Raw genomic sequence first — 27,993 nt, forward strand, 5'->3', positions numbered from 1 at the left:
CCCCCAGCCCCAGCTTCCGCTCTCTGCTGTCCGCGCACCGCTGTGGAGGGAGGGATGCAGGCTGGTCCTTGGATGCGGGTGCGGCTCTGCGCCCAGGGCGACACAGGGGAGCCAGCATGGACTGGGTCAGGTCTCCCATCTGTGGCCATGCTCCATTTCAGGCGATGGACCACTATGTAGCTTTGCAAACCTGTTTATCTCTAAAATGAGAGAATTTCATAATTGGTTGGTATCTGGAGTGAGCATTTGAGCCACCCAGGGCATTTAGAAGCAGCTTTCTGAGTCCCACGGTAGTGTAAGAATCAGCACCATGGGAGTCTAGTCCTGAGTGCTTTCCATGGACCTTCCCCTGCCTGGGGTGGGGTGGGGGGCTCCTGGTGTCCACACCTGGCTGTAGGACCCTATTTGTGTCCGAATGGAGGGGATGAGATGGGTGGCGGGTTAGGTGGTGAGAGGGGTGGTCTGTGTGACCCACTCTTGTACTAGATCCATCAGCACTGTCACTCGGTAAGGCTTTCTCCAGCTTGGGACTCGTGCTTGCTTTGTAAGCAACGTCAACCTGCAAGTATTGGTTGAGCCTGTGGGGAATATAGAGCCGTCGAAGGCACGTAGGCACACAGAGTAACCGCACGAGGCAGGTGAGTCTGTTAAATGAAGAGGGTGGGCTCAGGGAAGGACCTTCCCACCCATCCCGGCCCCTCCCCTTCCAGACACGTAGGCAGCATTCTCAGCTTTTTCTCTTGGACCCCACGTCTGGCTTCTGTGGCTTCCACTTCTGCTCTGCCTCCAGATCCCACTTTTCCAGTTTTGGTGCTCCCGGTGTCTCACCTGAATGTTGTAAGAGCTCGCTTGTTAGCCCCCTCCAGGCTGTCTTCTGCCGCAGAGCAGAGTGGCCATACCCATGGACTGGGTGACCTGTGCCTGGTGTGCGCAGGACGCTCACTTGTCTTGGGTGGATTAGCTTCATGGGTGCCCTCCTGGGGGTCCTGGGGGAAGGCCCAGGCTTCGAGTGCGGCTCAGCCTTGCCTCTGTAGCCCTCACGAGGGGCATGCAGCCACGCCACGGATCTTCTGACACTTCTTGATTTTGCTGAGTACTTCCAGTCTCGGGGGCGCACCTGCGCCATTGGCTCTCCCTGGGATGGGGACACCTTTGTCCTCTCTCTGTCTGGCAGACAGATTCCTGCTCACCCAGTGGACCCCGCTCATGCCCCCCCCCAGTGGAAGTAGTCACCTCCATATCTGTGCCCCACTGGTATTCTACCACTTGTCACATCCTTGTGCTGTTTAACGAGTTTGTTTTGTCTTCAAGTTTTTGTTGGTTTCATATATCTCTCCTTCCGTCTCTCTGTCTGTCTCTTCTTAAATTTTAAGCTTCTTGAGAACAGGGATCGACTATGTCTTAAATTGGCCCCTTCTGCCAATGTTTGTTGAATGAATAGAGTGGAAAAGACACTGATCACACAGTCAAGAAACACGGGTTTTTGTATCAGTTCTGTTACTGCCTCGCTAGATGACTGTAGATGAGTTCGTTCTTTCCTCTGGAAGCTCATTTTTTCTTTCATTGTAAAGAGTGTTTGCACCTGAATGACTTCTAGGCTGCCTTCCACTTCTGACATTCCGTGATTCTGGGCGTTAGAAGATGGAGAGAGGTCTGTGTGTCCGTCTTTACCAGCGCACGCATCCTGCTGCGCCGGGGGCCCTCCTTGGGGTATCTAGTTCTGGGCCTAGCACCCGGTGGCTAGCTGTGGTATTAACTGGCGTGGCTGGGACCTCAGGGGCCTCCCGATTTGGTGGTGTAAGAGGGAGCTCTTTGGCTTCCCCTGCCTCACCTCTCATCTTTCCTTCCTTCCTTTCGGAAGAGGTGGCCAGGAGCACTCATAAGGCTCTCGTCACCAGCTTTGCGCCCGGCATGATATGGCACGTTGAGACAAGCCTCTGACTTCTTGTGTGTTCTGCGGACACGAGCCCGACTCAGTGGTGTCGTGTGTGATGTGCTGGAGCTGGAGCAGCATCTGGCTGAGGCATGAGACTGGGGACCAGGACGGTCCCTCAGAACTGAAACCCAAACTGGGAGGAAGAAGCCCAAGAGGGTGGTGCGAGAGAATCGGTTTTCCCGGGTCTTGATGTTAAAAAGCATCGGGATGTCCAGGCTCCTGGAGGGGAGCGGGGAGACAGCGAGCCCGAGAAGGAGTGGGAAGGACGGCACCCGGGTGGGGGTGGCCCCATGAGCTGCGGCGTGACTGCTTTGGAGCAGGTATGAGACAGGGAGCTGATGGATGCCAGGAAGGTCAGGACTCAGTCTGAGAGGCCCAGCCTGTCTGGCGGTGCTCGTGAAAGCCAGGAGGAAGAGTAGCCCTTCCAGCTGGTCAGCGGGCCCTCCAGTGAGAAGGCCCCTGGGGAGGGGTAGAGTCTCTCTGGCCTTTCTAGCAACTGTTTCTAGACCTCAGTTTCTTCCTCTGTCCCACTCTGCCCCACTTCTGAGGCTGGGTGTGGGACCGGCACTGCACCACTTCGGTCAGAGGTGCTTTATAAATAGAAAGATACTTAACACTGACCATGGAACCAAGCAGGGAGGGTGGCTCTGGGCAGCCGTGTTTTAAAAATGAGCACTGATTTCTGGGAATCTACATGCTGCATATTAAACAGACCCATGCTGGCTCCCTGGGCTCTGCTCTGTCCTGCACCCTGCTCCTCCCCCTCTCAGGGACACTCACTGCCCGTCCTGGTCCTCAGAGGGCCCAAAGAGCCATGCACTTGGGGTCTGTCTCCCTTCACCTCGGAGGGCATTGTCTGCCTGGCATGCATCTGTTCATTGCTCATTCATCCATTTTCACCTCTTAGGAGGCAGGCACTGTACTAGGTTTTGGGATTCAAAGATGAACAAGAATCACCTCCTGGTCCCTCCCTCCTCCCCATTCTCAGCACTGAGACTCACAGAGCAGGGTGCAGGGCAAGAGTCTTAACATGGGGGCTTCAGAGAATGCTGAAGAGCATGTCCAGTTTTGCCTGGGGTAGGAAGGGAAAAGGCTTCACAGAGAAAACAGCGTGCCCAAGAGAGGGGAGTACGTTCCACGCAGGGAACAGAATGTGCAAAGGCACAAGCAGTTGACACGGCATATAACGGGCATCTCGTCACTGGTACCCAAGTCCCTTGTGTGCCAGTGGGTTCTGATGTCCATATAATACACCTGCTCCCTCCTGTTAGCGTCCCATGCTAGTAGAGGACCCGCTTTATCTTTTGGTTGATTACAGTATTTTGCCTCTGGGTCCAATCACAGTGAAAAGCTTAGCTAAAAAAAAAAAAAAAAGACTAAGTAGTTGAATAACCTCACCACCACTAAGACTTCCTTCCTTTTCATTTGGTGACTTGCACTACATTCTGGGATCTGGTCATAGGGGAGAAGGAAGGTATCAGGCCAGTGTTAGAGAAAATCCAAGGAAAACTCACGACAGGTGTCCCATCTCTACATCATTCCCTCCTCCCTGCCTTCCGTCCCCCGACTGCCACTTGGCTGAGAATTGTGCATCTTTTAGGCCCCATGGAGTTCTGTCCAGTCTTCTCCAAACGGTCCACCGGAGCTTTTCCTCAGGCACTCCATTAAAGCTGGCGCCATTGACGTGTTTCCGCAGTGGAGTGAAATGAGCAGGACTGAGTGTTAGGAAGATGTGGGGCAGTCTTCTGAGGAGGGCCCTGGGGAGGAAGGGGAGCCAAGGCCAAGTCAATGAGACAGACACCGGGAGGTGGCCAGGCACCGCGGGGAGCGGGCGACCCCGAGGAGATGGGCCGCACTCTTGCCAGCATTGGGTAGCCTTGTTTAATTACATATATGTAACCTGATAGCGTAAACGATGATAGGTTGGCCATTTTAATTTGTGAAATCCCTCATCATGAAAGCTGTTCACACGGCGCCCACGGCCCTGGTTGGAGATGTGGCCAGTGAGTGTGGGCTGGGTGCCATCTGGGAGTGTGGGGGGTCCTCTGAGCTCTGCCTGGGGAAGGGATCTTGCCTGCAGTTTGGAAGCTGCTCATGGACCCAAAGCATGTCTTGCAGTTTGCTTGACTTTCAGGGGGCGGCAGGTGCCGTGGGGAGCAGGGAGGTGGCGCTCCCGTTTAGTGCTGTGGGCCAGGCTATGCTTCAGCCTCGCCCCACTGCAGACGTCTTTCTCTCTCTCTTTATCCCCCCTCCCTTGTCTTTTGACCTTTTGCTCCTTCTCCTCCTCCATTTTCTCCCCCTTCCCTACAACATTAGTGTAATATTTGTTGTGCTCGTTTTTCTCCATTTGCATTTCTGTCTTCAGGGTGCCTGTTGCCCCATAGGGATCAAGAGGTTTCAGACCGCGAGTGCTCCACCCAGTGCCTGACACTCAGGCTCTCAATAAACATGGGAATTTTCTTCCTTTCCCTGAGAGTTTAGTTGCCATTTTCACAAAAAGTCAGGGAGATGGGTAGCATAGAAACATTGACGCTTGGAAAGCAGCGTGTCCAGGTCAAGGGTACAGGTGGGGCTCTGACTGCTCACACCTGCTCTTGACTGCCAAGGTCAGAGTGGGGGTTAAGCCTGCGAGAAGGGGTAGGTGAGCTTTCTGGGCAAGTCTGTATCCACTGCAGAGGGTCTGATGGACAGTGCTGGAGACACCCTATGGCTCCCGCCGCCCCCCTTTGTTCCCATCACGCATAGGATCTGGTTGCTTGCCCTCTGATGTGGTTTCTCCTGGGAGGCTGGAGGAATGAGAGTTATTCGGTAGCTTTTCATGACGAGGAATGTGTGATTTGAACAGTGCTGGGCCCAGGATGCCCTGGATTCCTCAGTCCACACTGGCATTAGACAGGAACTATCAGGAGCTGGAAATAGGCCGTGGGGCCCCGGGGCGGGGGGGAGGGCCGATTGTTTGTGGCAACCCCGCCATCACCATCTCGCCTCATCCTGGAACCATGGATGCCGCAGACAGGAAGGCACCTCCCAAAGTCATCTAGGAAGGAAGGGACCATGCTGCACTCGGCCGTTTGGACTCCAGGTGGGGCCGGGTTCAGCCCGCCCAGGGTGGTAGCTGGCACCTGCTTTGGTCACCTGCCTCTGTCCTTAACAGCTCTCTTCGGAAGGCTTCCCCTTGCATTCTGAGTCCATTGCTTTCATTCTGCCCTCAGTGAAGCGAGACAGAGGCCATCATCCTTTCTTTGCACAGAGCCTTTAAACGCAGGAGGGTATGATGTTTTCCTTCTGTTTTGGAGAACCAGTGGGAGGTGGTGTCTACTTTCGACACATGAGGCAAGACAGCTGAGCAGAATTTGTAATGGATGAAATATTGGCTCAATTCAGAATTGGTTTTCTCTAGTTTAATGGGGTAGGAAGGTATAGTTCTGTGCTGAGCTAACTTCATGCATTTTTTAAACCAACTTTGTTTCAGCAATCAAGAGAGGAATACATGAATAAAGAGTCCATATTATACATTGTCCATTTGAGATCTTGCTTCCCGCTGATCTGGGCACTGTTCTCCCAGTTTTGCAGGCAAGTACCTTGCACCCACATTTCTAGCCAGAGTTCTGCCACATGACCCAGGGACACATTTTCACAATGCCAAGACTTGCCGTGTCTTCTCATGGCACACGTAACATTTTGGCATACTTAAGCACATTTCTCTCTCCGAGGGCGAATCACGTGTATTTCCTACCGCTGGGTAAACTTGCCTGACCAGGTGTGGCCCCTGCAGAAAGTAGCCGGCTCTAAACTTCATGCCTAGAAAGCCCCTGTTCTCATGTCCCGAGACCCTCCTGGGCTGGACATGTCAGCACTAAAGATCCAAGACCACGTTTCTCAAACTTCGTGACTTAGTACGTGCCTGCGTGTGCGTGCGTGCATGTGCGCATGTGCATGCTACGTCCGTAAAAACGTTTCGTGAAATTACCATGTGAGATACATACTGGTATTTTCTGTTTAATTTTTAAAAATACTCTTCCTGACCCACTAAACTGATTTCATAACCCACTAATGAGTAATGACCTGCCTTTTGGAAAACACTAATCTGGGAGTCGCTATACATTAAAGCAAATGGAAACAATTCGCAAGTTAGTGCATTTGGTCACACATCTATTATAGCTCAGATTTTTATTTTTTGCAATTGGGTTTCTCTTTTCTTTATTGTCGTTGATGTCTTCAAAGCAGGCACATGTCCAGGAAGCTTGGCTTTCACGCATCTCTTAACAAGGACCCCTGTCAGTCAGTATGTTAACATCAGCTTTCTAAAATAAATTTGATCTTCCGACACAGGTTTTTACTTAACAGGTTATTTTTCATAAGAAAAGTATAAACAGAGCCCTGAATTATTAAACTGCTAATTTACTCAACAGTTTTCGTGGAGTGTTTCCAAGGTAGAGTTAAATGAGCAAATCCATGAGTTGGAGCTGGGGATCAGAGGTGTCACCTTCCTGCCCTCAAGGAGCTCACCCCCAGAGGGGGTGGAAGGCTTGTGCAGGAAGTGCGTTGTGAGAAGCGCCGGAGGAGAGGTGCCGGCAAAGACTCCGTCGGAAAGACGGACTCCAGGGAGGCAGGAGGGCAGGAACCAGACCAGGAAGAGAGGAGGGTTGAGTGGGGTCTTGTGGGATGTGCAGGAGTTCGAGTGGCAGGCCTGCCAGGTTGTGGTGAAAGAAATTTGGACTAGAATCAACACAGTTTTTAAGTTGGAGCAATATAAGCTCAATTTATTTTAAAGAGATGTTTGTGAGGGCAGATGTAAAAGGCGTTCTGGAAATGGACGTGCTGGGAAGGGGCACGGTTTTGGTAATCTTTTTTTTTTTTTTTTTTTTTTTGGTTTTATGAGAAGAACTTAGTTGAGGAGCTTGGCCAAGGAAATGGCAAGAGGAGGGGCTGGCTTCTGGGGTGTAGGGGATGGCTCAAAACAGCTGGGCAGAGAGGTAAAGTAACAGTCTGAGGAGTTGCTCTGGGTTTCTAGATCAAGTGACTGAACTGGTGGTGATGCTATTAACAGAGTAGAAAACAGCAAAGGAGGAACAGGCAGGTAGAGGGAAGAGATGAGAACAAACTTAGATTTGGACCTGCTGGTGCATCCCTGGTGGACACCCCGGTGGAGGTGTTCCAGGACTCAGCAGCCTAGGGCAGGGCTCCCGGAGAAAGAGCACATTCTTTTCCTAGCTTGGCCATGAACTCCTGGTCTTGTGGTCCAAGATGAATCGCCTCAGCCCTGTCAAGTGCGGAAAGAAAGCAGCGTTTATCTTGCAGGGTTGTTACGATGATTGGGAAGAAGAGCTGTTGAAATCGTGGCACAAGGTAAGTACTGAGAATTTTATAGCATTACTATCAGTGATCTGGGCTGAGAGGAAGGATCCAGGGCTCCAGTCTTAGGTTTGCCACAAAATTACAGGTGTCCTTGGGCAAGTTACATCATTAGTCTGGGATTTCCTCATTTGGATGTGGCAGGCATGGAGCTTGATGATCCCTAACATCCATTGTAGTGCGAAAATTCTGTGGTCTTCTGAATGTTGAGAGAAATAATTTACCAATACTTTGGTTGATAGAATGGGGACTTTAAATCACCAGTGTGCTGTAATAGTGGAGAGAAACTAATGAGATGAATGGCAATGGGCAAATGTTTACAGTTATACTGTACCTAGATTTATAAAACCACAGGAATATTGAAGGGGGAGCTCTGCCTTAACGTGCTTGATGTGACACCTCCGGGCAGGCCCTGGTGCTGCTTAGGGCTTCATGTTCGTGATGGTCTGATGCACAGTAGGAAGGGAGTTCAGTGCCAGGCTGCATGGATGGAAACAGAGGGTACAGATCCAGAGCCATCACAGCCTGTTACCCCTTGCAATTTTCAGATTCCATGGAGCGTAGTGTTCAGCCCATTCATTGACTGCTCTGTCACTAATAGTTTCCGTGCACCTGCTAAGTGCTGGGTGCTGAGGCGGGTGATGGAGGTACTGTATTATTGATCAGATGCAGTAGTTGAGGGCTCTACGTCTTGGGGAGGGCATTGGCTGACCAGGAACGGCCAGGAGGAGAGTGGGCAGGGCCGCGAAGGATCTGTAGGTTGCTGCATGAGTAACAGCGGGAAGAAGTGGGGACGTTTGCTCGGGGAAGGGAGGGCTCAGGGGCACATGATACTGCCTTCTTACTTGGGAAAGGCTGGCACCTGGTTGAGGAATTAGGCCTCTGCTTTACTGCTCCAGAGGGAAGAACTAATTCTATTAGCCAGAATAATGATGACGATGATAATTAAAAGAAATATTATCTACTATTTATTAAGTGTAGGGTGTGCCAGGCACTGAATCAGGCCCTGTGCATAGATCACGGACTCTGCACGTTGTTAGGCATTTATTGTACTCATAATTCAGATCAGAAAACTGAGGTGCAGGGCGGTTAAGTAACTTGTCAAGGGGCAGAGCTGGGCTTTGATACCGATGTGACCGAGTTCACGGCCCATGTCTCCCCATACCCCATCCACGTCTCATAAGGTGGAAAGCAGAGGCAGGTGGGTGGGGCGCAGCTTAAGGAACGGCTTTACGGGAGTTAGAGCTGGGAGATGATGCCCGGGCAGTGCTCAAGCAGAGTTAGTTGGCTGCCTTGCAGGGTCTTCCTCAGGGGGCTTCTGCCGAGGGGCGGAGACTGGACATAAGCCAGTAGCTTCCTGAGTTCCCTGGCTCCCAGAGCAGCCCTGGAGGAAGGGAGGGAGGCATTATGCCCGTTTTGCAGATGGGGAAAACTGCAGCTCACAGGGTTGAGTGGCTTGCCCAAAGTCACAGGGTCCCTAAAAGACAGATCGGGAACTCAGACCTGGATCTTGGGACCCCATCCCGTGGACCCTTCCTACTGCCCCACTCTGCCTGCCAGCCCTTTACAGCAGTCAGACCTTCTGTGATTTGCATTAGTCTTTTGCCTAGATTCATTCCACCTGCGTCTCCCTGCGCCTTTGATGCATCTGACAGGTGCCAGAGCTCAAGACTGGCCTCAAACTGAGGCCTCAAAACTGAGCTCCAATCAGCCAGTATCCGAGCTGATGGAGAGGTGGTACCATAGTCAGTGTGCACGCACGTGTGCATGCGTGTGTCCTGGAAGGGCCATGAGGGGGGTTTGAAGTCTGGGGGGCTGTGCCTGATGTGGGATAGGCTGGAATTTCTGGCAAGTTGGGGCTGGTGGAGAAGGCTGCAGGATCTGGAGAGGCAAGTGGTCTCTCTTCCTGCCCCTTCTCAGCCTTCCCCTGGGGTGCTGCTATCCCTTTCTGGAAGGCAGGCCGGGAGGGAGCAGATTAGGGAAGTTAATTACTCAATTAATTCATCCAGATCAGACAGGCTTTCTGCTTGAGAGATGCTCTGCTGATGGAATGAGGAAATTGCTAAATTTGCCAGTTCTGGTTACTGACAGAGGGTATCGGGAGGTAGGGAAGCTGTTGGTATACCCTACCAGGCTCCCTGGGGAGCTGATTGCCTTGTTCTTGGCCTTATGTGAGTGAGCACTTCTCTCTCTCACCCTGTGGTTCACTCTCCTCCCCCCCCGCCCGCCGCCCCTCCTCTTTTGGAAGCATTGGATACTGCCGAGGAGTTGACTGGGCTAGATTTTCAGACTTGGTTCATTCACTCAACAAGTGCTTCCTGAGTCACTGGCACATGACTGGATGCTAAGGGGACACAGCAGGAATTGACTCGTGCTCTGCTCTCTTGCAGCTGACGGTCCATTTGCAAAGACGAGACTTGCCCACTTGGGCTGCCCAGGGTGAGTCAAGGAGACCACGTGATCTGGGTTCGGGGAGGGTGGGAGGGCAGGTGTGTGCCGGGGTCACGACGAGGGGGAGATCTGTAACTGGGCCATCAACCTGAGGAGCCTCCATGCCAAGGGAGGGGATGCTAATTGAAGCCTAGAATTGGGGCAGGCTGGTGGAGAGCCACGCCAGGCCATGGAGCCCTCCCAAAGGCTGCGACAGCCACACGGGAGCCGAGTCCACGACAGAATGGTGCACACAGGGTCAGGGCAGATGATGGAGTGCCAGTTGGAGCTGTCTCGAGGGCTGACGTAGGGATAGCTACTTTGTCAGCTTTGCTGGGGTGAGGGCATATCTGACAGTGAGCAATCAAAGGCGGACGCTGTATCTTTGAGGACACATGCAGGAGGGAAAGAAAAGCAGCCCTGGAGTGACCTAATCCTACCATTCTGTTCTTCCTTCCCTTCCTCCGCCCCTCCCCCCGCCACCCCCCTGCGTCCCTCTTCATTAGGCACGTCTGTGAGTTCGGGCTGGGGCTGACGGAGTGATTTTGGCAGATATGTCCCTGCTGGAGAGGGGAGCTTTTGGCCAGGATTGTCTTCCCAGCTGGTGTGACTTCAGATTACTGACAGAAATGTCTCAGGGTGACTTTGGTGATTATGTGCAGATGTATCTTCAGGAGATGAACCAAAGGGAGCAGTGGGGCTCTCGCACCCAAGCAGCCTCTAGGCCTGGAGGGTTTGCTGGAGGCGGTCGGACTTGTGTTGTTACTTGAGTAGGGAAAGGAAGGGCCGCCAGGGACCCTCTGAGTTCAGCCCACTTTAGAATCCCTTGAAGGTTTTATTAACAGAGGAGGTTATCATGGCCCTGCTTCCAGAAATCCTGACTCCATGAGGCCAGGGTGGGCTCAGGAATTTGCCTTTGGTCTCAGAACATCCAAGGATTTGGAAGTAGGTGGCCTGGGAACCACACTAAGAGAAATGTGTTTTGGAGGGAACTCAGCACTTGCAAAGGGCACGGGGCCAGGGCTGTGAGACCTGTCGTGGCCCCTCAGTGATGGGCTCGACGCAGGTCTCATCCCCTCAGATACGGTGATGTGTGCAGCGCCTCTGCCTCCCGGGACTTTCGTGAGGGCGAAGTCCTGACTTAGGTGAGATCCCTTTGAACAGTATACGCTTTTCTGTAGATGCAAGCTGTGGTCATCGCTTTTACAATTACAATAAAAATGTTCCACGGAGCCCGCCTGGGTTGATTGAAGCCAGGAAAGGGGAGGGGAGGAGAGAAGTGAATCGGACGATCTCCGCAGACCCATAGCTTCTGGCATCTTCTTCCAACAAGAAAATTCAAGGAATTGCCCTCTCCCTCCCCCTAGTCCAGGTTCAAATCTATTTCTGCAAATCTGTTTCTTTACCATGTGGGTCACTACTTCAGTCTTGAGATAGATGAGTAGCAAGAAGAGAGGTCCCAGAACTCCCTAATTACAGCACCTTCTGGATCGCCTTTCCCTTTTCTCTGGTGCTGATGTTGTGTAAACTGAGCAATTAGACCTGTGCTGCGAGCTCCCGGCGCGAGTGACCCAGCCTGCCCTGGGTGGTTTTGCTGATGTCCTGCGGCGTGAGGTTGGGGTGGGATGCCCTGCACCTAGAGTTCCTGTTCTGTGCATTGCTTGTCAAGCCAGCTCCTGGCTGCTGGATGTCCTATGGAAGGGGGTGGGTAAGACAGGGCCTCCGTGTCGCACAGCTTCAGGGGACATGCTTCCCAGAGACCATGGTGTCACTCTCCCCCTGGAAGTGGATGGTCCCTCCCTGGAAGGGCCGCAGCCCCGGCCATCTCTGTTTTGTTACTAAACTCTTCTGCTTCCTTGTTCCTTTGGTCTTTATTCTTAGTTTGGGTGCCTGCTGAGGTCAGTAGAAATGTATATAATTAAAGAATGATAATGATAACAGTGATCAGGATGAGTTTGTCCCCTGACCATACTTGGTTTAGGAATACATGGAGAAGCAATCATTTAATAAATAAGTACTTATTTGTGAAGCGGGGCTGTGTGTCTAGCAGTGCGCGGAGTCACTGAGGGGGGACTGGAGTCGGGGAGAGGGGTGGAGAGGGACCCAGTGAATAAGCCATTTTCAGATAACAGAATGCCAGCTCCCTTTGTTCAGTCTGCATTTTTGGTGTCTCCTTGCAATGTCAGGTCCTGGGACATGGGTACCATGCTAGCTCCAGCTTTGCTGGAATTCCGAGGTTGTCCGGGTGGGGCTAGGAGTCGTTGTAATGTGGATACACAGGGGGTCACATTCAGAAATGGAATCTGGGTGTGCCCAACACAGCTCTTGACTCACTTTCCCCATGGCTGGTGGATTTGAGGGTGTGGACCGGGAGTTTCCGGTCCCTCCAAGGAAGGTCTGGTGTTACAGGGGGTGGCCGACACTCCCTTTCCGAGCTCCCCAGGTCAGCACTCTTAGTGAGTTAGCTTCTTCTACCTCCAACCCGGGCCTCTGGCCCGCTGTGGCCACGTGCTACAGCTGGGCCTGCAGAGCTTAAAATAGCAGTATGAGCTGGCTGCTTTGAATGTGGGGAGCCCGCCTGAGGCATGATGGGGCAGCTGCCTGGAGTTGGGGCTCCACTGGCTCTAACCACTGGGGTGGGCAGTATTCTTTGGGGATTTCTTCTAGGCTCAGGGCTGGGGGAACAGTGGGTTGGGGGCTCAGGTGTGGGTGGTGCGGAGGGGAAGCAGAGAGCTTGTCTTTCCTAAGACCTTTTAAGGGAAGGCCTCGAACCTGACTGTAGAGCCTCCTACTGCAGAGCTCAGAGGCCTTTGGCTTGGTGTCCTGTCTGGCCCTAGCCCTGGCCCTTGGTACTGCCCAGGGTTAGCCATGTAGGGTCCCATTCTGGCCTAAATGAAGGGAGAAAATGAGGTGCAGAGGTGGGGTCGAGGGTGCTGCTGTGTCTGGTCACGGTGGCAGGATCAGCATGAGAATGCAGGCATCCCGAGCCTAGTCAGGTGGGCACTAACCACTGGGCTCCCTCACTCCCCGGTTGCCTCCTCTTGGGAAGCCAAGATGGCACCTAGAGGATTGTCCAGGGGCGTCCTCCAGGCATTCCTTCGTCCAGCAAGTGCTTACTGAGTACTTATCGGGGGGAAGCTCTGTTCTTTGGTGGAAAGATAGCAAGGAATAAAACAGACCAAATCCCCGCCCTCACGGAGCTTCCTTCTGGTCGGGGAGAGAGATCGTGAACAATCAGTTAACCTCAGGGTAGAGGCACACTCTGTTTTATTGTGCTGTGCAGATACTGCATTTTTCACAAATTGAAGGTTTGTGGCAACTCTGTGTCGGGCAAGTCTGTTGGCGCCATTTTTCCAACAGCATTTGCCTACTTTGGTCTCTGTGTCACATTTTTGTAATTCTCACCATATTTCAAACTTTCCGTTATTATTACATTTGTTATGGTGATCTGTGATCAGTGATTACAACCGGCTGAAGGCTCAGATGATGGTATTATTTAGCAATAAAATACTTTTAAATTAAGGTATGTACATTTTTTTTTAGATCTAATCCTATTGCATTAATAGACTACAGTAGTTTAAACGGAACTTTTATATGCTCTGAGAAACCCCACATTCATTTGACTTCCTTTATTGCAATATTTGCATTATTGTGATACTCACTTGGTTGTGATATTTGCTTTATTAGAGTGGTCTGGAACTGAACTCGCGACAGCGCCGAGGTATGCCTGTAAATTATATAGTATATTGGGGATAAGTGCTATGGAAAAAGCTGGACAGGGTAAGAGAGATTGTGCATGCCGGGGGAGTACAGTTTTAAATGGGGTGGTCGGGGAAAGTCTCATTGAGAAGGTGTAAAGGAGACGAGAGAGTTGGCCATGCAGAGATCTAGAGGAAGAACGTTCCGGTCATGGAAACAGCCAGCGTAAAGGTTCTCCTGGAAGAAACAGCAGAATGGTGTGGCCATGGGTGGAGAGAGTGGTGGTGTGTGTGTGAACTTTGAACTTTGTCTTTCACTCTGAGAGATGGGAAGCCATTAGAAGGTTTTGAGCAGAGTACCCTGGTCTGACTTACGTGGTAAGGTCATGGTAGTATGGGAGCTAATTTCAGTTGTCTTTCTCCAGTGATTAGACCACCTGGGGGGCACCACAGGAGACCAGGCAGAGGACTGCTCCATCCCTTCCCCGTGACATGTCTGGCCTCCGTTCCTACTCCCACACCCTAATCGTGGGACCTTTCCTGCCAGGGGGGAGGGCAGGCCGGGGCTGGGTTTCTTCTCCTGGCTGTGGAGTTTCTTCTGAAGGGAAGGGAGCTGGGCTGTTAAAGTGGTTTGCTGGAGCCTCTGGGTACTAGCTCTCAAGAGCCTATCAGTAAACGATAGGAAAATTTGCCAGCTATTAGGCCGCTGGTAGCCTGAAATTGGCCATGGTAGGAAGTATTGACACCATGGAAATTGGCAAGGACTACGGGAGGGCTAGTTGTTAAGCATTTGCCAGCCCGCCCCTGGCTTGTCATCTCCACTCTACCTGGACTGTGGTTTTGGAGGACGGGGCCTCTGTTTGCTCTCATTTGGCAAAGCACATATATGCATTCCTGCTGAGTGAAGTCAGAAAGAGCGAGGGACACGCTGGCTGAGGGTTTGATGCAGGCTGGTGTTGGGTGTGCTGGTGTGTTGCCCAGGCTCGTCCCCCGGTGCCGCAGTGTGGGGCTTCTCTGTCACTCCTGGCTGGACCATCCCGATGCATGAGTGCTCTCTCATTTTATTCCTTGCCTTCCCTTGGCCTCCTTCTGTGTAGGGAGCATGCCATGCGCATGCCTTGTTAGGGGTCAGCTTTGTGAGGCAAAACAGGGTCCACTCGGGGTGTAAGGGAAGATCTCCGGGTTAGGAGTCAGGAGACATAGGTTCAGTCCCACCTCTGCCGCTAACTGGCTTTTGACAAGCCCTCTCCTCTCTTTGGTGCCTAGTTCCCTCATTTATACACGAGGACAACTTCCCTGCTTACGTATCTTGCAGGAGTGTGGTGCCTATCACGTGCGCTGTTAAGCATGAAAGCTCCTTGAACTAGCTGAGTCACAGGTCTCTGCTCACTGTGTTCAGGCATCTGGGACCCCTCTCCTCTGCCTCCTTCAGTAGGGATGGCAGCTCAGCATGCATCCCATCTTTTCTAAGAAGCCTTCCCCGAAAGGCCAGGCCTCCCTGGGCAAGTCCTCTGAGCACTCAGTCCGTGCCCCCTGCTCTGGCATGTGTGCATGTGCTTCTTCACCGGCTTCCCTTTCATTTTGTTGCTCTTCCCCCATATGGACCATTAGGTCTTAAGGGCTAACGCTCCTCAGTAACACCCACAGTGGCGGGCCCAGGATGGGCACGTCGTGGGAGCTCAGGAAATCGTCAGTGATTAGTAACCGGTGCAGTGTCCTTTGTCGAGCTCATAGGAAACACATGGGATGGATCCAGACTGTGTGTGGATGGCAGGTTCTGCCCATTTGATAAAGCAGTTACCCAGACAATGCCTCATCTGTCCCTCACAATCGTACCCAGCCCCCGTTCACAGATAAGAAAATGGAAGTGTGCTCATTCATTTAGACAATATATCAATATATACTGTGCTCGGACAGCTTTAAGCCTCTCACCCAGGTCACACAGATGGTAAGTGCCAGAGCTGGGACCGGGGCCCCAGCCCTTCATTCTGCCTGGCTCCCCACAGCACAAGTGTTCGTCTTGTGCTTTCCCTTTAGGAGGCAGACAGGGCTGCACAGTCGAGTGGAGCGTGCATTCATGGAAGGATCGGGGATAAGCCAGGTTGGTTGCTGGTCAGGCTCAGGCTTGGGGGTGGAGGGAGAGAGGGGCTGTGCCAGTGCTCAGTGCCTGTCCCTGCTGTGTCCGGCCGAGGCTGCGGGCTGGCATTTCCTCTGGCAGCAGTTGTGGGGGAGGGGAAGAGCAGGTGTGCCCTGGCAGCGGGCCCGACTGGGATATGGAAGCGCCCCTTGGGGCCAGAGCTTGGGGGCTGAGTGACATGCAGCCACCCAGACCCATTGGGCCTCGCAGAGCACAGCCGCATTCTCTGAGCTCCAGGCTGGACATCCCAAGTCCTCCGGTGCTTCAGGAGATGGCCAAGTCTGGTGGGTGACCCCAGAAAGGGCCTTCAGAAGGGAGGACAGATACTAGTGATTTTACAAGGTGAGCACCCACCAGAAAGGCTGGGGGCGGTGTCAGGTGTGTCCAATACATGGGTTGAGGTGAGTACGGATGGTAGAGGTGGGGGTGATGCTTGGGGGCCATGTGGATGATGTTGAGGGACTCAGTTAATTTGGCTTCACATTTCTGAAGTGTCCTCCACATATCAGGCTGGTTCTGCAAGAGGAACACAGGAGAGTTCATCCCCTCAGGTCTTCCTGTAGTCTTGTAGGAAGACATTTATGCAAACAGCCATGGTACAAGTCAGAGTGAAATGAGTGCCCCAAAGAGAGGTTAGGAACAAGAAGAGGGCCTCTTAGTTTGGGGGCGATCCTTAGGATCAGAGTTTCATTCATGGAGGATGTGGCATTTGAGACGAGTCCTGGCCCACCTACTGCAGACAGAGATGGGTGGGGGGAGCCACCGTGGGTGGAGGGCAGTGCATACGCCAGAGTGTGGAGACTGGGAGGTGGAGACGTGTCCGGGGAGCCATGAGGAGCTCCGACTGCTGAGGGGATAGGGCACAGGCCAGGGACTCGTGGGAAATAAGGCCCGCAAAGCACAGTGTAGAAGGTCTTGAATGCCAAGCTTGAGTGTGTGTGTTAAAAGACCCGGAGAGCGGGCGAAGATTTGGAGCTGGTGAGAGGGGGCAGTGTGGCACCTCGGAGCCCTGCCTCTGGTCCGTGATGGTGGCAACATTTGGCAGGGGGCCAGTAGGAGGACGGGAGGCAGTGAGGAGACTGGCGGGTGGGAGGCGGACTGGGGCTGGCAGTCTCAAGGCGGGGAGGCTGCGGCAGGGAACGTGTGTGCGTGCCGTCTGCATTCTGGCCATGTGCTGGGCAAGTCTGGGTCAGGGAAACATGGTTGGGTGCGCATCACGTTAAGATCTGGTTACCGCGGCTCTGCCGGGACAACCTGAGAGGCTTTGGAGGAACGCTGCAGGACGGCAAAGGGTGTGGTTTGTGACCATTTTCATCCCAGCTACTTGGAGACGAGAGCTGCCTCCAGGTTTGGGGTGACTGCTTCTCTGAGCCCCCTCAGCGGGAGGTACCCTGACTGACTCGGCCGCATGGACGCGGGTCCGCAGGCAGAGGCAGGAGAGATGCAGTGGGATTTTGGCCGGTGCTGCTGCCTCACTTTACCGAAGGGGCTGGCGGGAGTTCAGAGACCACAAGCAGCTTCATGCACCATCAGACTTGAGTCCTTCGATAGCCAACTTCTACCCAATGGGGATGCCCAAATATGTCTTCTCGAGCCCATTCACCACACTGTACCTCCTACTCGCTTCAGCTCAGGGGCAAGCTCCCTTCCTGTGAGGGTTCAGAGCCGGTGGAATCCGGGGCATTGTTTCTTCCTCCATCTTCTTTAGAGCATCCCCAAGTGCTCCTCACACGCTGCTCTTCCCTACAGTGGTCCCAGGCCCAGGGAGGGACGGAGGGAAGAGGGGAGGCAGCAGTTTCTCAATCAGCGGATGGGTCCTGGCTGCAGGGGCTGGCTTCACAGGCAGGCTGGATGCTGGGTCAGAGGGTGCTGGCCCAGGCCGCAAGTCAGTGCCCTCCACGGGGTGGTTCAGGAATACTGGATTTGCTGGGTCAGTGAATTTCCACCGGTGCATGGCAATAAACCTCAGGCTTCGCCACACTTCCCTGTGCCTGGTGGCCTGGCCTTATCTCATCCTCCCTGAAGCCACCTGCCCTCTTTGATAGTACTTATAACAAATCCTTTCTTTCTCTCTGTCTCCCTGGAGTGAATAGCTCCGTGTGTGTGCGTGTGCGGGTCCAGGTACATCTGTCCAGCACAATGCCTTGCACGCCAGGCCCCTTAGGGATGCTGATGGGGCTTGGGAAGAAAGATGGTGTTGGTTTGGGACTTTCTTGGGAAAAAGGGCCTGAGAGCCCAGGTGGGCATCACCCTGGTGGGCCACCAGCCTGTGCTTCCAGGGCTCAGTGTCTGCTGTTCCCTTCCACTCTGTACACCTGCTCAAGGAAAAGACTGTTGTCCTTTGGGACTGGCCATTCTCGCTCTTTGCATAAAGACTTCCCTGCTCTAAGCCAAGGTGCATTTTTCTAAAGTGTGGCTCTCCCTTGCTCAAGAGCCCGCAGAGACCCTCGCCGCTTCACTCACGTGCTTGGTGTTTAAGAGCTCCTGCGTGCGAGCTAGTGTGCCAGGGGCCAGAATGCAGAGGTGATGGCACAGCCCGTGCTCTCAAGGAGCGCACACTCTCGGGCTCAGGGAGCTCGGTGAACAGGCAGTACCGTGCTCTGATGGGCTCCGGAGCTCCAAGGAGGGGCCCCACACTTCAGGAGGAGGCCACACGGGTGCCACCCGGGCTGTGAAAGCCACTCAGTGTGTGTGGAAAGGGAGTTCCAGACAGAGGAAGCAGTGACCTCGATGTGCATTCATCTTGGTGGGAGTGTCTGCGGCAGGGGGGTGCAGGGGTTGGAGTCGACAAGAGGAGTAGGGGGTGGGGAAGCTTTATGCAGATTTTTAACTGGCATCCAGGGTCATCTCTGCTCCAGCCCCACCTCCATGCCATGTGGCCTTTCTGCAAAGCTTTGTTTTGTCTGGGCATGTGGGCATGCCCTTCCCGGATGTCCTGGGCACTCTTCTCCTTCCAGCACACTCTTTCTCCCACCCTATGCCTGTCCAGTCCCATTTCACAGGGGGGATTTGCAGGGCTGGAGTCTGGAAAAAGCCTTGAAGAACCAACTAGTCCAAGCTCCCTGTTCTGTAGTTAAGGAACTAGAGATCACAGAGGTAACTAGTATCCTGAGGTTTTGTTGCTCAGGTGGCCCGAGGTGACCATACAACTGGAAGGCCCTTCCTCATCATGCTGGCTTGCCCTGTGCATGCCCTGCAGTGAGCTCCCATTCATTTGTTATCAAGTGTTTATTGAGCCCTGCTGCTGGTCAGGCATTGGACTGGGTACGCAGTACTGAGAAGAACAGACCCAGTCCCTGCTGCCCTCAGTTCATGGTCAAGTAAGAGAATCAGGCAGCAAACTGTCACTCAGGGAAACATGTGCTTTCAAACTGGGATGAGGGCTAGGCAGGAAGAGGCAAATGATGCCAAGACTGTATTATTGATGGGCAGGGTAGCTTCAATTTAGCCAGCAAACCAGAAGAAACGTCTTTGAAGGATTTGCAAGAGCTCAGGCATGAGTAGAAGTAAGTCAGGCAGTGAGCTGAGGAAGAGCGTTCCAGGCAGAGGGAAGAGCATGGGCAAAGACTCTGGGGAGAAGCGAGCTCGGAGGGTTCACTGGCTGGGGCATAATGAGCAAGAGGAGAATACTTGCAAATGGGGCTGGACAGGTAGGCTGGGGCCAGTGGTGCCAGACCTTTAGGATGCTTCAGGAATTTGGATTGCAGTGGAAAAGTAGACTAGCAGCCACACACACACACACACACACACGCGCGCACACACACGCACACACACGCACATACACGCACTCCTAATCTCAGGAAAACAGGGGAGCACGGTGAGTGAGAAGATGGTGTTGGCTGTCCTGTGAGGAGGACTCGGGGCCGGGGTGGGGCTGGGGGCTCTGTCCCAGGCTGCAGCAGGAGCTCAGGTGAGACATGACGTAGGATGGGGCCAGGGCAGTACCCGTGGAGAAGGAAGTAGAGGGTGGCTCACTGGATAGGACTTGTGTTTGATTGGAATGAGAGCAAATGGCAATGGGGAGTCATGGGTGAATCTTGGGCTTCGCTGTTTATTGAGAAGGGGAGGGTATGGCCAGGGGAGCAGGGCTAGGGCAAGGTCAGTCCCTCTGGGGCATGTGAAATTGGAGCTGCCTGTGAGGCAGCTGATGGGGCTGCCAAATGGGAGCTGGGTATGTGCACTTGGGGCCCAGAAGCCGGGGCAGGCCCAGGTAAACGTTTAGGTGACATCAGCAGGTGGATGGCCCTGGAAGGAACGGGATGGCCAAGTGCAGTAGTGTTGGGCAGAGAAGAAGGGGGCCTGGAACTGAGGGCTGTCTGAGGAGGAGGAGCTGTTGGTCCTTACCCTTAGAATTGGAGCCACAGAATATTTTGTATCGGTTACGTGTTGTATCTTTGTTCAACTGCATTATAATTCGATGGGGACTGGGACCACAGTTACTATCATAATTACGCTGATAATCATAATAGTGCCTCAATTCCTTTGAACATTTCTGTCTCAGACACTGTGCTATGTGCATTGCGGTTTTAACCTTTAATCTCTGTCTTCTTACTGCCTGGGGAAGTGTGATTATCATCTCCATTTTATGGTTGGGGAAACTGAGATACGTGGGGGGAAGAGACGCAGATCCATCTAGTCCCAAAGCCCAGAGAGTTTCCACGCTGTCACTTTGCTAGAGCTCGGCTCTCCGTGGCTGGGTGGGGTGGTGGGTTTGGACGGGGGGTATTGACGCCATCTGAGCGTATGCCATGGTTTCTCACAGAACCGGGCCCAACTGGCCCACAGTCACTCGGGCGTGTGGTATGTGCTGAGTGGTGTTGGTGTTCCTGACGATCCATGCACACCTTCCACCTGGTTCCTCATGATCTAGAAGCCTGACCTGCAGCACACCTGACTGGGTCATGAGCAGTACAGTTGGTCTACAGCTGTGACCCTGTTTCCTCAGAGCTTACTGCCCGCAGGGTCAGCAGCACACGCTCTGCCCAGTGCTCTCACCTCTCAGTGTGGCGTGTGGACACACAGCTGAGGGACCCTTCACAGTCATGGTTTTTCAGTGGCCAGGAGTGGCCTCTGACAGGGGCTCATCACAGCCAGCACTTGGGCTCTGAGACGTGACCATAGCACTGGGGAGCGGAGCTCACAGGGACTAGGGAGTTCACCAGGGACTCAGCTGGAGGCCGACCTGCGTGGTCCTTAGAGCTCTTCCAAAAGGCGTGGTCCACCGGGGGATGGGGAGGGGTGGTCTGGTTCCTGTCGGTTCCTGTCGGTCTTCCCCGTTTTCTCCTTCCTGCCTTTCCTGAGTCTTCCTCCACAATGGCCTTCTGATCCATAAGCTTATTTATCCATCTGTCAGTTTCCTCACCATCCCATGCTGCTCTATGTGTTGGGAATATGGCTATGAACAAAACAGTTGACCTTGTGGCCTTTCCACTCTGTTATCTGTAGCTGGGAAATTTAAATTTCCTGAGTTCCCTTGTCAGGTTTTGATGGCCTCAGATAGCCTGCTTTCCAGGAACAATTCCATAGATTTCTGGCTTGGGTCCCATCCTCTGGTTAATCAACTTGGGGCTCTCAGGCTATCCTTAGAGAGAACTCAGGACTTAGGCATTAGGCATGGTGGTCTGCCTTTCCCCTCTAACCAGCTGACACATTCTGAGTACCTGCCCTGTAGTGGTCCCTGTGACACGCCCCCAGGCGGGGGTGTGTGTGAGGGGGGGCGGGGGGAGGGATGAAGTGATTCAGACACAGCCCCTCCCTCCTTTGGGAAGCCCAGTGGCCGGAGCAGAGGCATGCAGGCAAACTGTAATTGCAGGCTGAACAAACAGCTGGGGACTCAAAGGAGGGAGGAGCAGACCTCTCCCCAGAGAGCGAGGTACCCTTGGTACACTCCTGAGCAATTCTAACTGTGAACTGTGCCCCTGCAGCCAAACCCTCTTTGTTTGTATGTTTTCCTTATGAGTCTCAGAAATTAAACACATACAAAATAGAACTACCCCCTAGTTCTTTTTTACTCTGATCTTTTCACTGGCATTGTTACCATCCTTCCTGAATCCTGGCCAAGTACGGGTATGCATGACCTTGTAGCATGACCTTGTAGCTGTTTAATTTCCCTGGCAAAGAGCCTTGCCCCGGCCTCTGGACCCTCCTAATCATTCCTTGCCTACTGAGCCTTCACGTAAACATTGTGGGATATGGGCCCCCTGCTAGGGACCTCTCCAGCCTTTTTCTCTTTTGGCACCATTGGTAAATGGTTTGCCAAAAAAGATCCCAATTTTGGAGTTTAAAAACTGGGATGGACTCCCTTCTCCTACAGCGGTGGCCCATCTCACATGTTCCTTAGGATAGCAAATACCACCGCATGTCTAACCTGAATTCTCTGTGAGACTGCCCTGTTTGAAGCTTAGAGGTACAGGATACCTCGTGAGCTGCACACGCTGCTGAACACGGAAGTGTTCAGTGCAGGTCAGGAAGGGGATCTGTGTGGGCCCATCAGCTCTGATTGTGTGTGGGTGAGTGAGAGACCAAAGCCGAGCTCTGGCTCACACTGCAGGCCTGAGAAACTCAGGAAGAGGCAGAGAGAGCTTGGCATTTACTCTGAGCCCACAGCTCCCCAATTGCCAGTCAGCTGAGACTTTGCATGTTAATTTCACATATTCACTTCTCTTTCTCCCCTCTGGGAATTCTGTACTTGCTTCACTTTTTGGGGGGTTGTTGTTTAAAAAAAAAAAAAAAGAAAGGCAGCTCTGCCTTGTTCACATGCTCAGAGATCCTCAAGGGCAGGCTGTGCCTTGTTCACATGCTCAGAGATCCTCAAGGGCAGGCTGTGTCTTCCAGCTCCCCTGAGCATGGCGAGTGGTTGAGGATCAGGGCTGGGCAGGAGACTGGTGTCTCAGGCCACCTTTGCTCTCTGGTCGTTACTTCTGCACCCACAATCTAAGAAATTGGGGCAACCACAGCAGCTGATCCTCTCACCTCTGCACGCTGCTGCCAGGTCCAGCTTCCAAGGGCACCAATGGTGTCATGTGCTTGGGAAGCTCCAGGATGCGGTCCATACTGTTCTTGTGTCATGCAAGGCCATGCAAAGTAGCTCACTTTGATTCCCAGGCACCTTCTCCTGCTCCAGGCAGGCCTGGTTCCTTACTGCCCCTCAGTGTACCATACCCACGCCTTCCTGGGATGCCCTCACACCTCCTCTCTCCCTGTCCACACTCACTCTGGGGGGGTCCAAGGGACCCCTCTCTGCTGGTCCTGTCATGGAACTGGCTATATTGCTCTGCTTTGGGCTTCTCTACGTACAGTCTTGGAGTGGGGGCAGAAGGCTTTTTTTTTTTTTTGAGGTCCTTTTTTATGAAGTCCTTTTATCTAATGACCTCTCATCAGGACATGCAATTTCAGGTTCCCTGTTGTGCTTTTAGATTCTGCCTTTTAGACTGGAAGATTCCCAAGGTTGGGAACTAGGTTTCGAGCCCAAGAGAGTAAAGAAATGGGCTTTGAAATCATATTTCCTTATCTGTAAAATGGGGTTAATAACATTCCTATTCTACATGGTTGTCATGAGGACTCAGTGAGTTACTATGTGTGAAGCTGGGTGCCTGGGATATAATGAGGACTTGCAAATCTCTGTTGCTCTTATTATCCTGATAATGACTAAGCTGGGTGCCCTGATGGGACATCACTGAACTTTGTTAATGGACTGAAGACCGGGACTTCAGTGCCCTCCCAACAAGGGTAACCCGGAGCGAGCAGAACTCTTACACTGGGCAGCTTCCTCTTCCCCTTACCTCGTCCTTCACCCTGGCCTACCAGGGCCTCCGCTGCTGAGGAAATAATTACGGCCTGAACCCACTTATAAGCAGGAATGCAGGGGGAACGATCCAGGGACAACGCAGAGGCTATTCTTACTGAAGAAGGTGTGAATTGATGAAGAAGAAAAAAAAGAGAGAAGATAGGAGGGGGGGCCAACCTGGGAGGGCCCGTGCTGACACAGAGTCTCCGTCTGAGGCTAGCGTTACCAGGCCCGTGTATTTGCTCAGCGCTTACAGTGCTCAGATGGGTCTCACATCTGCCAGCTCACTTTATTCTCATGACACGTCTCCGGGGGGAGGCTCTATTAATCCCCATTTTAAAGAGGAAGAAATAGTAGCTCAGAAAGGCAGACTACCTTGTCCTTGATCACACGGCTCAAAATTGAGCTCAGAGTGAAAAACAGGTCTCCTGACTCACAGTCCAGCTGGTAAATGATCTCTCCTGCATCAAAGAAGTAATGTTATGAGAACGAAGTGGCAGCCGGGAGCCCGTGGGAGCCAGTCGAGGCTGAAGAGGACAAAAGGTGTTAGCCATTCCAGTCAGGTGGCAGTGGGGTCAGTCGGGAGCCAGCCAGACACGTGCCCCTCATCTGTAGATAGCATCCAGAGGACCACTGTGCCCAACCAGGAGACCAAGGTGCCATGGCCATGACACTCACTAGGTTTCATTGCTGGGCTGCCCTCTAAGTGGGGAAGGGGCTTAGAATGGTAACACCATTGCAGGTCCCACTAAAGAAGCTGAGCGCTGGCCCCCCCCTTGCCTCTGAGCCAATGAGGGTGCAGACTCAGCAAAGGGCCACCACAGCCAACCCATGATGAGGGTCTTCAAGTCCCTCTGATTGGAATGAATGTCCCTCTCCCTCTAGGCCATAGCCAGTTATATTCCTGCCCACCACCTTGGTGATTGATGTCCTTCCGTCTTCCTAACTAGATTGTGTGTGTCTGAAGGGCAGGGAGCAGCACACCCTGTATCTGTTCCCTCAAGGGTCTGGCCCCACGCTCAGCACATAGCAGGTGTGGAATACATGTCTCATGGGATCCAGGTTGGGCATAATCACACTCCCACTCCCACGGAGGGCAGGAACTCTTCTATCCAGCCATCCTTGTCTAGCGCCTCCCAGAGGCCAAGCCCGGTGTTGGGTGCTGGGATACAGAGCCTGGTAAATGGAGTGGGGGGGGGCGGGCTGCTCTCAAGGGCTCTCAGCACTCTCTTGCTGGTGGCAGAAAGGAGAGGTGGGCTCCTTACCCCCCAAGTCTTCTAGTTTTCTTTGTTTGCCAACTATGGTAGCTCCAGATCAGCTGTGCAGATTTATGCACAAGCCAAGGGGACACGGGTGCAATGTTTTACAGTAGGATAAAGGGCTCCTCCAGGATGTTCCCGAGCCCCTAGCAAGAGCGTTCTTTGTCCTGTTTCCCTTGATCAGCCCCTTTTGTGCAGTCCTCACGGGAGAGGACCCAGCCTGGGTCCCAGAGCACTCCTACGTCACCCTTGGCATAGGCAGCATTCAGAGGGGCAAGGCAGGACCCTACTTCTGCCACCTACTCTTCTCAGCCCAGCTGGGGTCCCAGCCAGCACGGCATCCCACCCAGGAACGCGGGGACGGTGGGGGTTGGGGGGCCTCGCGCAGCTGCAGGAGTCTCGCGGAGCCGCGTGTGTGCTCGAGCGCGCGCGCGCGCGCGGAGGGGGCGGGGAGGGCGGCGCGCGCCCCGCGGAGGCCCCGAGCGCCTTTCCCACACCTCGCGCCTCCCCTGCGGTCTCTTTTCTCTGCGTGCAGTAGCCAGATCCACGTGTGCAAAAGCGTGTGTGCGCGTATGCAGCAGGGAGACCGTGTGCCTCGGGTCGGACAGGCCCCGTGTGCACAGGGGGCGGCGGCCAGCTCGACAGTGGCCGCGCTTCTTTCCTCCTCCTGTCCTCCCCAGCCCTTTCCTCTGGTTTCCTTGGGTCGTTGGTACCTCCAGCCATTCCCCTTCTCTCGCCGCCCCTTTTTCTCCCGTGGAAGAGACCAGCGCCTTCCGATGAAGGTTCTGGTTCACCCCCAGCTCCAGAGCCCTTGACATTTAGCGAGGGCTCGCGGCGCACTGGTATAGGCACACAGCAGAACGCTAATCCTATTAAAGATAGTGTGTCATTGGGGAGGGGGAGGCTGCCCGCCCCCCCGGCAAGCCCGGTGCTCATTGGTCGAATGCAAAGCAGGGGGCGGGGCCGAGGCCCCGAGGAGGGGGCTCCGGGCGATATCGGAGTCGGGAGTCGGGGCTGGGATTTCGCAGGGAAAGCCCGGCGGTGGCAGCTGCGGCGGATCCCTCGGCACTGCCCGCCGCGCGCCCGGGCAGCCCAGGGCCGGCGAGCAGCTCCGCAAAGTCGCGGAGCGAAAGGAGGAGGAGCGCCAGCAAAGTGGTCGGGCTCCGCGCTAGGGCTGGGCAAGGAGAGGTGTGCCCGGGGACCTGGATCCTGGCGCCCTTGTGCCTCGCGTGGAGCGGCCAGTGCACCCGGGAGGCGAGCTGACGCTCTGGAAAGAAAAATCAAATTGCAGCCTCCCCAAAGACGTTAAGTTACGCAGACCAGCCAGTTCCCGGAGAGCGTTCGCGAGCGCGCGTAGAGCCGAAGCCGCGCCGCGCCGTGCCGCGCCGCGCAGCACCGCAGAGCCCTCCCGGGCCAGTCGGCTGGGAGCGGGGCGCCGTCCGAAAGGCAGCGGCCCCTGAGCACGGGGTCTGGCCGGGAGTGCGCCCCGGTGCAGAGAGGGGGCGTGCAGGGCTCCGCCAGCCCGCCTGCAGCCCGCGCCCGACTTGGGCGCCCCCTCCGTCCCACTCCGGGAGCGATGCCCCCCGCCCCTCGCGCCCCCCGGGAACGACGCGAGCATGGAGAAGTCGAGTAGCGAGGATTCTTCGATCCACCGGAGTCCATCTTTGGACAGCAAGGACTCGGACTTTGCCAAGCCGTCCACCTCGGGCCGCGCGTTCGGCCGCGGCTTCACGGCCGGCGCCTTCTACGGCACCGCGGGCTCCCGGGGACAGAGCCGCGCCGAGGCTGGCGTCAAGACTGACAAGTACCATGCCCCCAAAGGCAGCAAGTACGTGGTGTTTTACCTGGACCTGTCCTTTGTTTTTCTCCTAGAATTTAAGAAGTGCAACATGGCCAGGGGCTGCCTCTGCTGCTTGAAGTACATGATGTTCCTCTTCAATTTGATATTCTGGGTAAGTCCTTGCGTTTCTCTCTCCCTTGCCACCTCTCCTCTTCGCTGCTTACCGTCATGCTACCGTCTTCCTCCGTGGTGCTGCATTGCCCTGCTTTCTGCACAACGGTAAGTGTGGGGTTTTTTGTTGTTGTTTTTTTTTTTTTAAATCGTTACCTCCCCCCCCCCACCTTCATTCATCTTTCTCTCTCCTCGGTGGCTGAATGGAGGCTCCAACTTGCCAGTCTTCCAGGAGAGACTTACTCTACTCCTAGGTGGCTGGCAAAGTTTGCCACCACCTCCCTCCCCTGTCAGAAACCCATGCTGCAAGTGCCTCCAACTGGGTAACCTGCAGAAATAGGTGTGGGGCCAGAATTTTTAACAGCTGTGACCTTGAGTCGGAGATAGGCACAAGTGTGGATGATTTTCGAGTATCTTCTTGTAGTCTTCCTGAATATACAAGAAGACAGTCGGCCGCGTTTTGTGGGCGTGAGGTGGAGGGGTGGGAGGGATGGTCGAGGTCACTTCCTCTCACTCCTTCAGTGAGTCCCGGGAAAAGGAGAGGAGCCCCTGTCCCAAGCCGGGAGACACATTTGCTAGCCTGCAGATCTGCCCCTGAGTGTGGGGCTTGTGTGGGAAAGGAGAGTGTGGGAGGGATACTGCCATCGGGTGGCGGACAGCTGCTTTTGAGGGATTGCAGTGGACTGGGCAGGGAGCAGGCTGGCCATGTGCTCCCACCATGGAACGCCAGTGAGCCCTCTCAGGCTCCGGGAGCCCCCAAGACTGGAAGGGACAAAGGGAGTGCCCCATCCTCGGTGAGAGATTATTTTCTAGAGAAGGTATCGGTGGGTGGGGCAACTTGGAATAGCTCTCTGTTCTCTGTGATTCTGAAGGCCGCGGGCACACACGTGTGCATGCGTGCATAAGGAATACAAGTTAGGCAAATTTTAAAACTTCTTAAATTTGTATGTCATGGCTTCTTCATCCCAGCTGCTGCCTCTGCCTTTCTTCGCCAGAGCCCCAGCGTCATCAGCACAGATGTTTGGCTCTGCCCCAGGGCCTGTCCTCCTGCCGGCTGGAGGCTGTCAGCTGCCCAGGGTCCAGAAGGAGCCCTGGGGGCAGGAGAAAGTCATTCACGGTGAAGCTGGGTAGAAGCCGTTGTGCTTTGATGTTCAGCACCCGTGTGAAGTGACCTGCTTTAACTGACAAACTTTTTTGGGTGTGCGCGTGGGATGACTTTTCCCACAGAAGGAAAGAGCTCAGGGCTGGGTGGGAAGAAGACGGGATCTAGTCTTGGTTCTGTCTTAGCTTCTCTTGTGACCTTGGGCAAATCGCTTTATCCCTTAAGCACTGGGTTTCCTTTCTAGTCTGGGGCAGGGGAGGCTATTGTGATGGCCTCCCTCATGTCTGACCTCATTAGTTATGGGGTCCTGCATCCTTTCCTTCCCTCTGGGGAGGGAGC

The 27,993-nt window shown here is 54.0% G+C and overlaps 1 protein-coding gene across 8 annotated transcripts in view; it reads left to right on the plus strand.

The window, feature by feature from the left end:
* TSPAN9 (tetraspanin 9) overlaps positions 1 to 27,993 on the plus strand; it is a 196,567-nt gene that overhangs the window by 87,435 nt on the left and 81,139 nt on the right. For 6 of the 8 annotated variants that reach the window (XM_025851896.2, XM_073886923.1, XM_073886922.1 and 3 more), the window contains one exon: positions 26,474 to 26,553. In XM_025851896.2, coding sequence (XP_025707681.1) covers positions 26,491 to 26,553 — 63 coding nt within the window. In that variant the 5' untranslated portion in view covers positions 26,474 to 26,490. Of the gene's footprint in view, positions 1 to 9,681; positions 9,731 to 25,620; positions 26,554 to 27,993 lie in introns of those variants that run through there. The other 2 variants (XM_025851895.2, XM_025851892.2) reach the window with 2 other exon arrangements.

Source organism: Callorhinus ursinus, unplaced genomic scaffold, assembly GCF_003265705.2.
Source record: "Callorhinus ursinus isolate GAN/ISIS: 27379988/994484 unplaced genomic scaffold, GSC_fseal_2.0 scaffold74, whole genome shotgun sequence".
Classification (NCBI taxonomy): domain Eukaryota; kingdom Metazoa; phylum Chordata; class Mammalia; order Carnivora; family Otariidae; genus Callorhinus; species Callorhinus ursinus.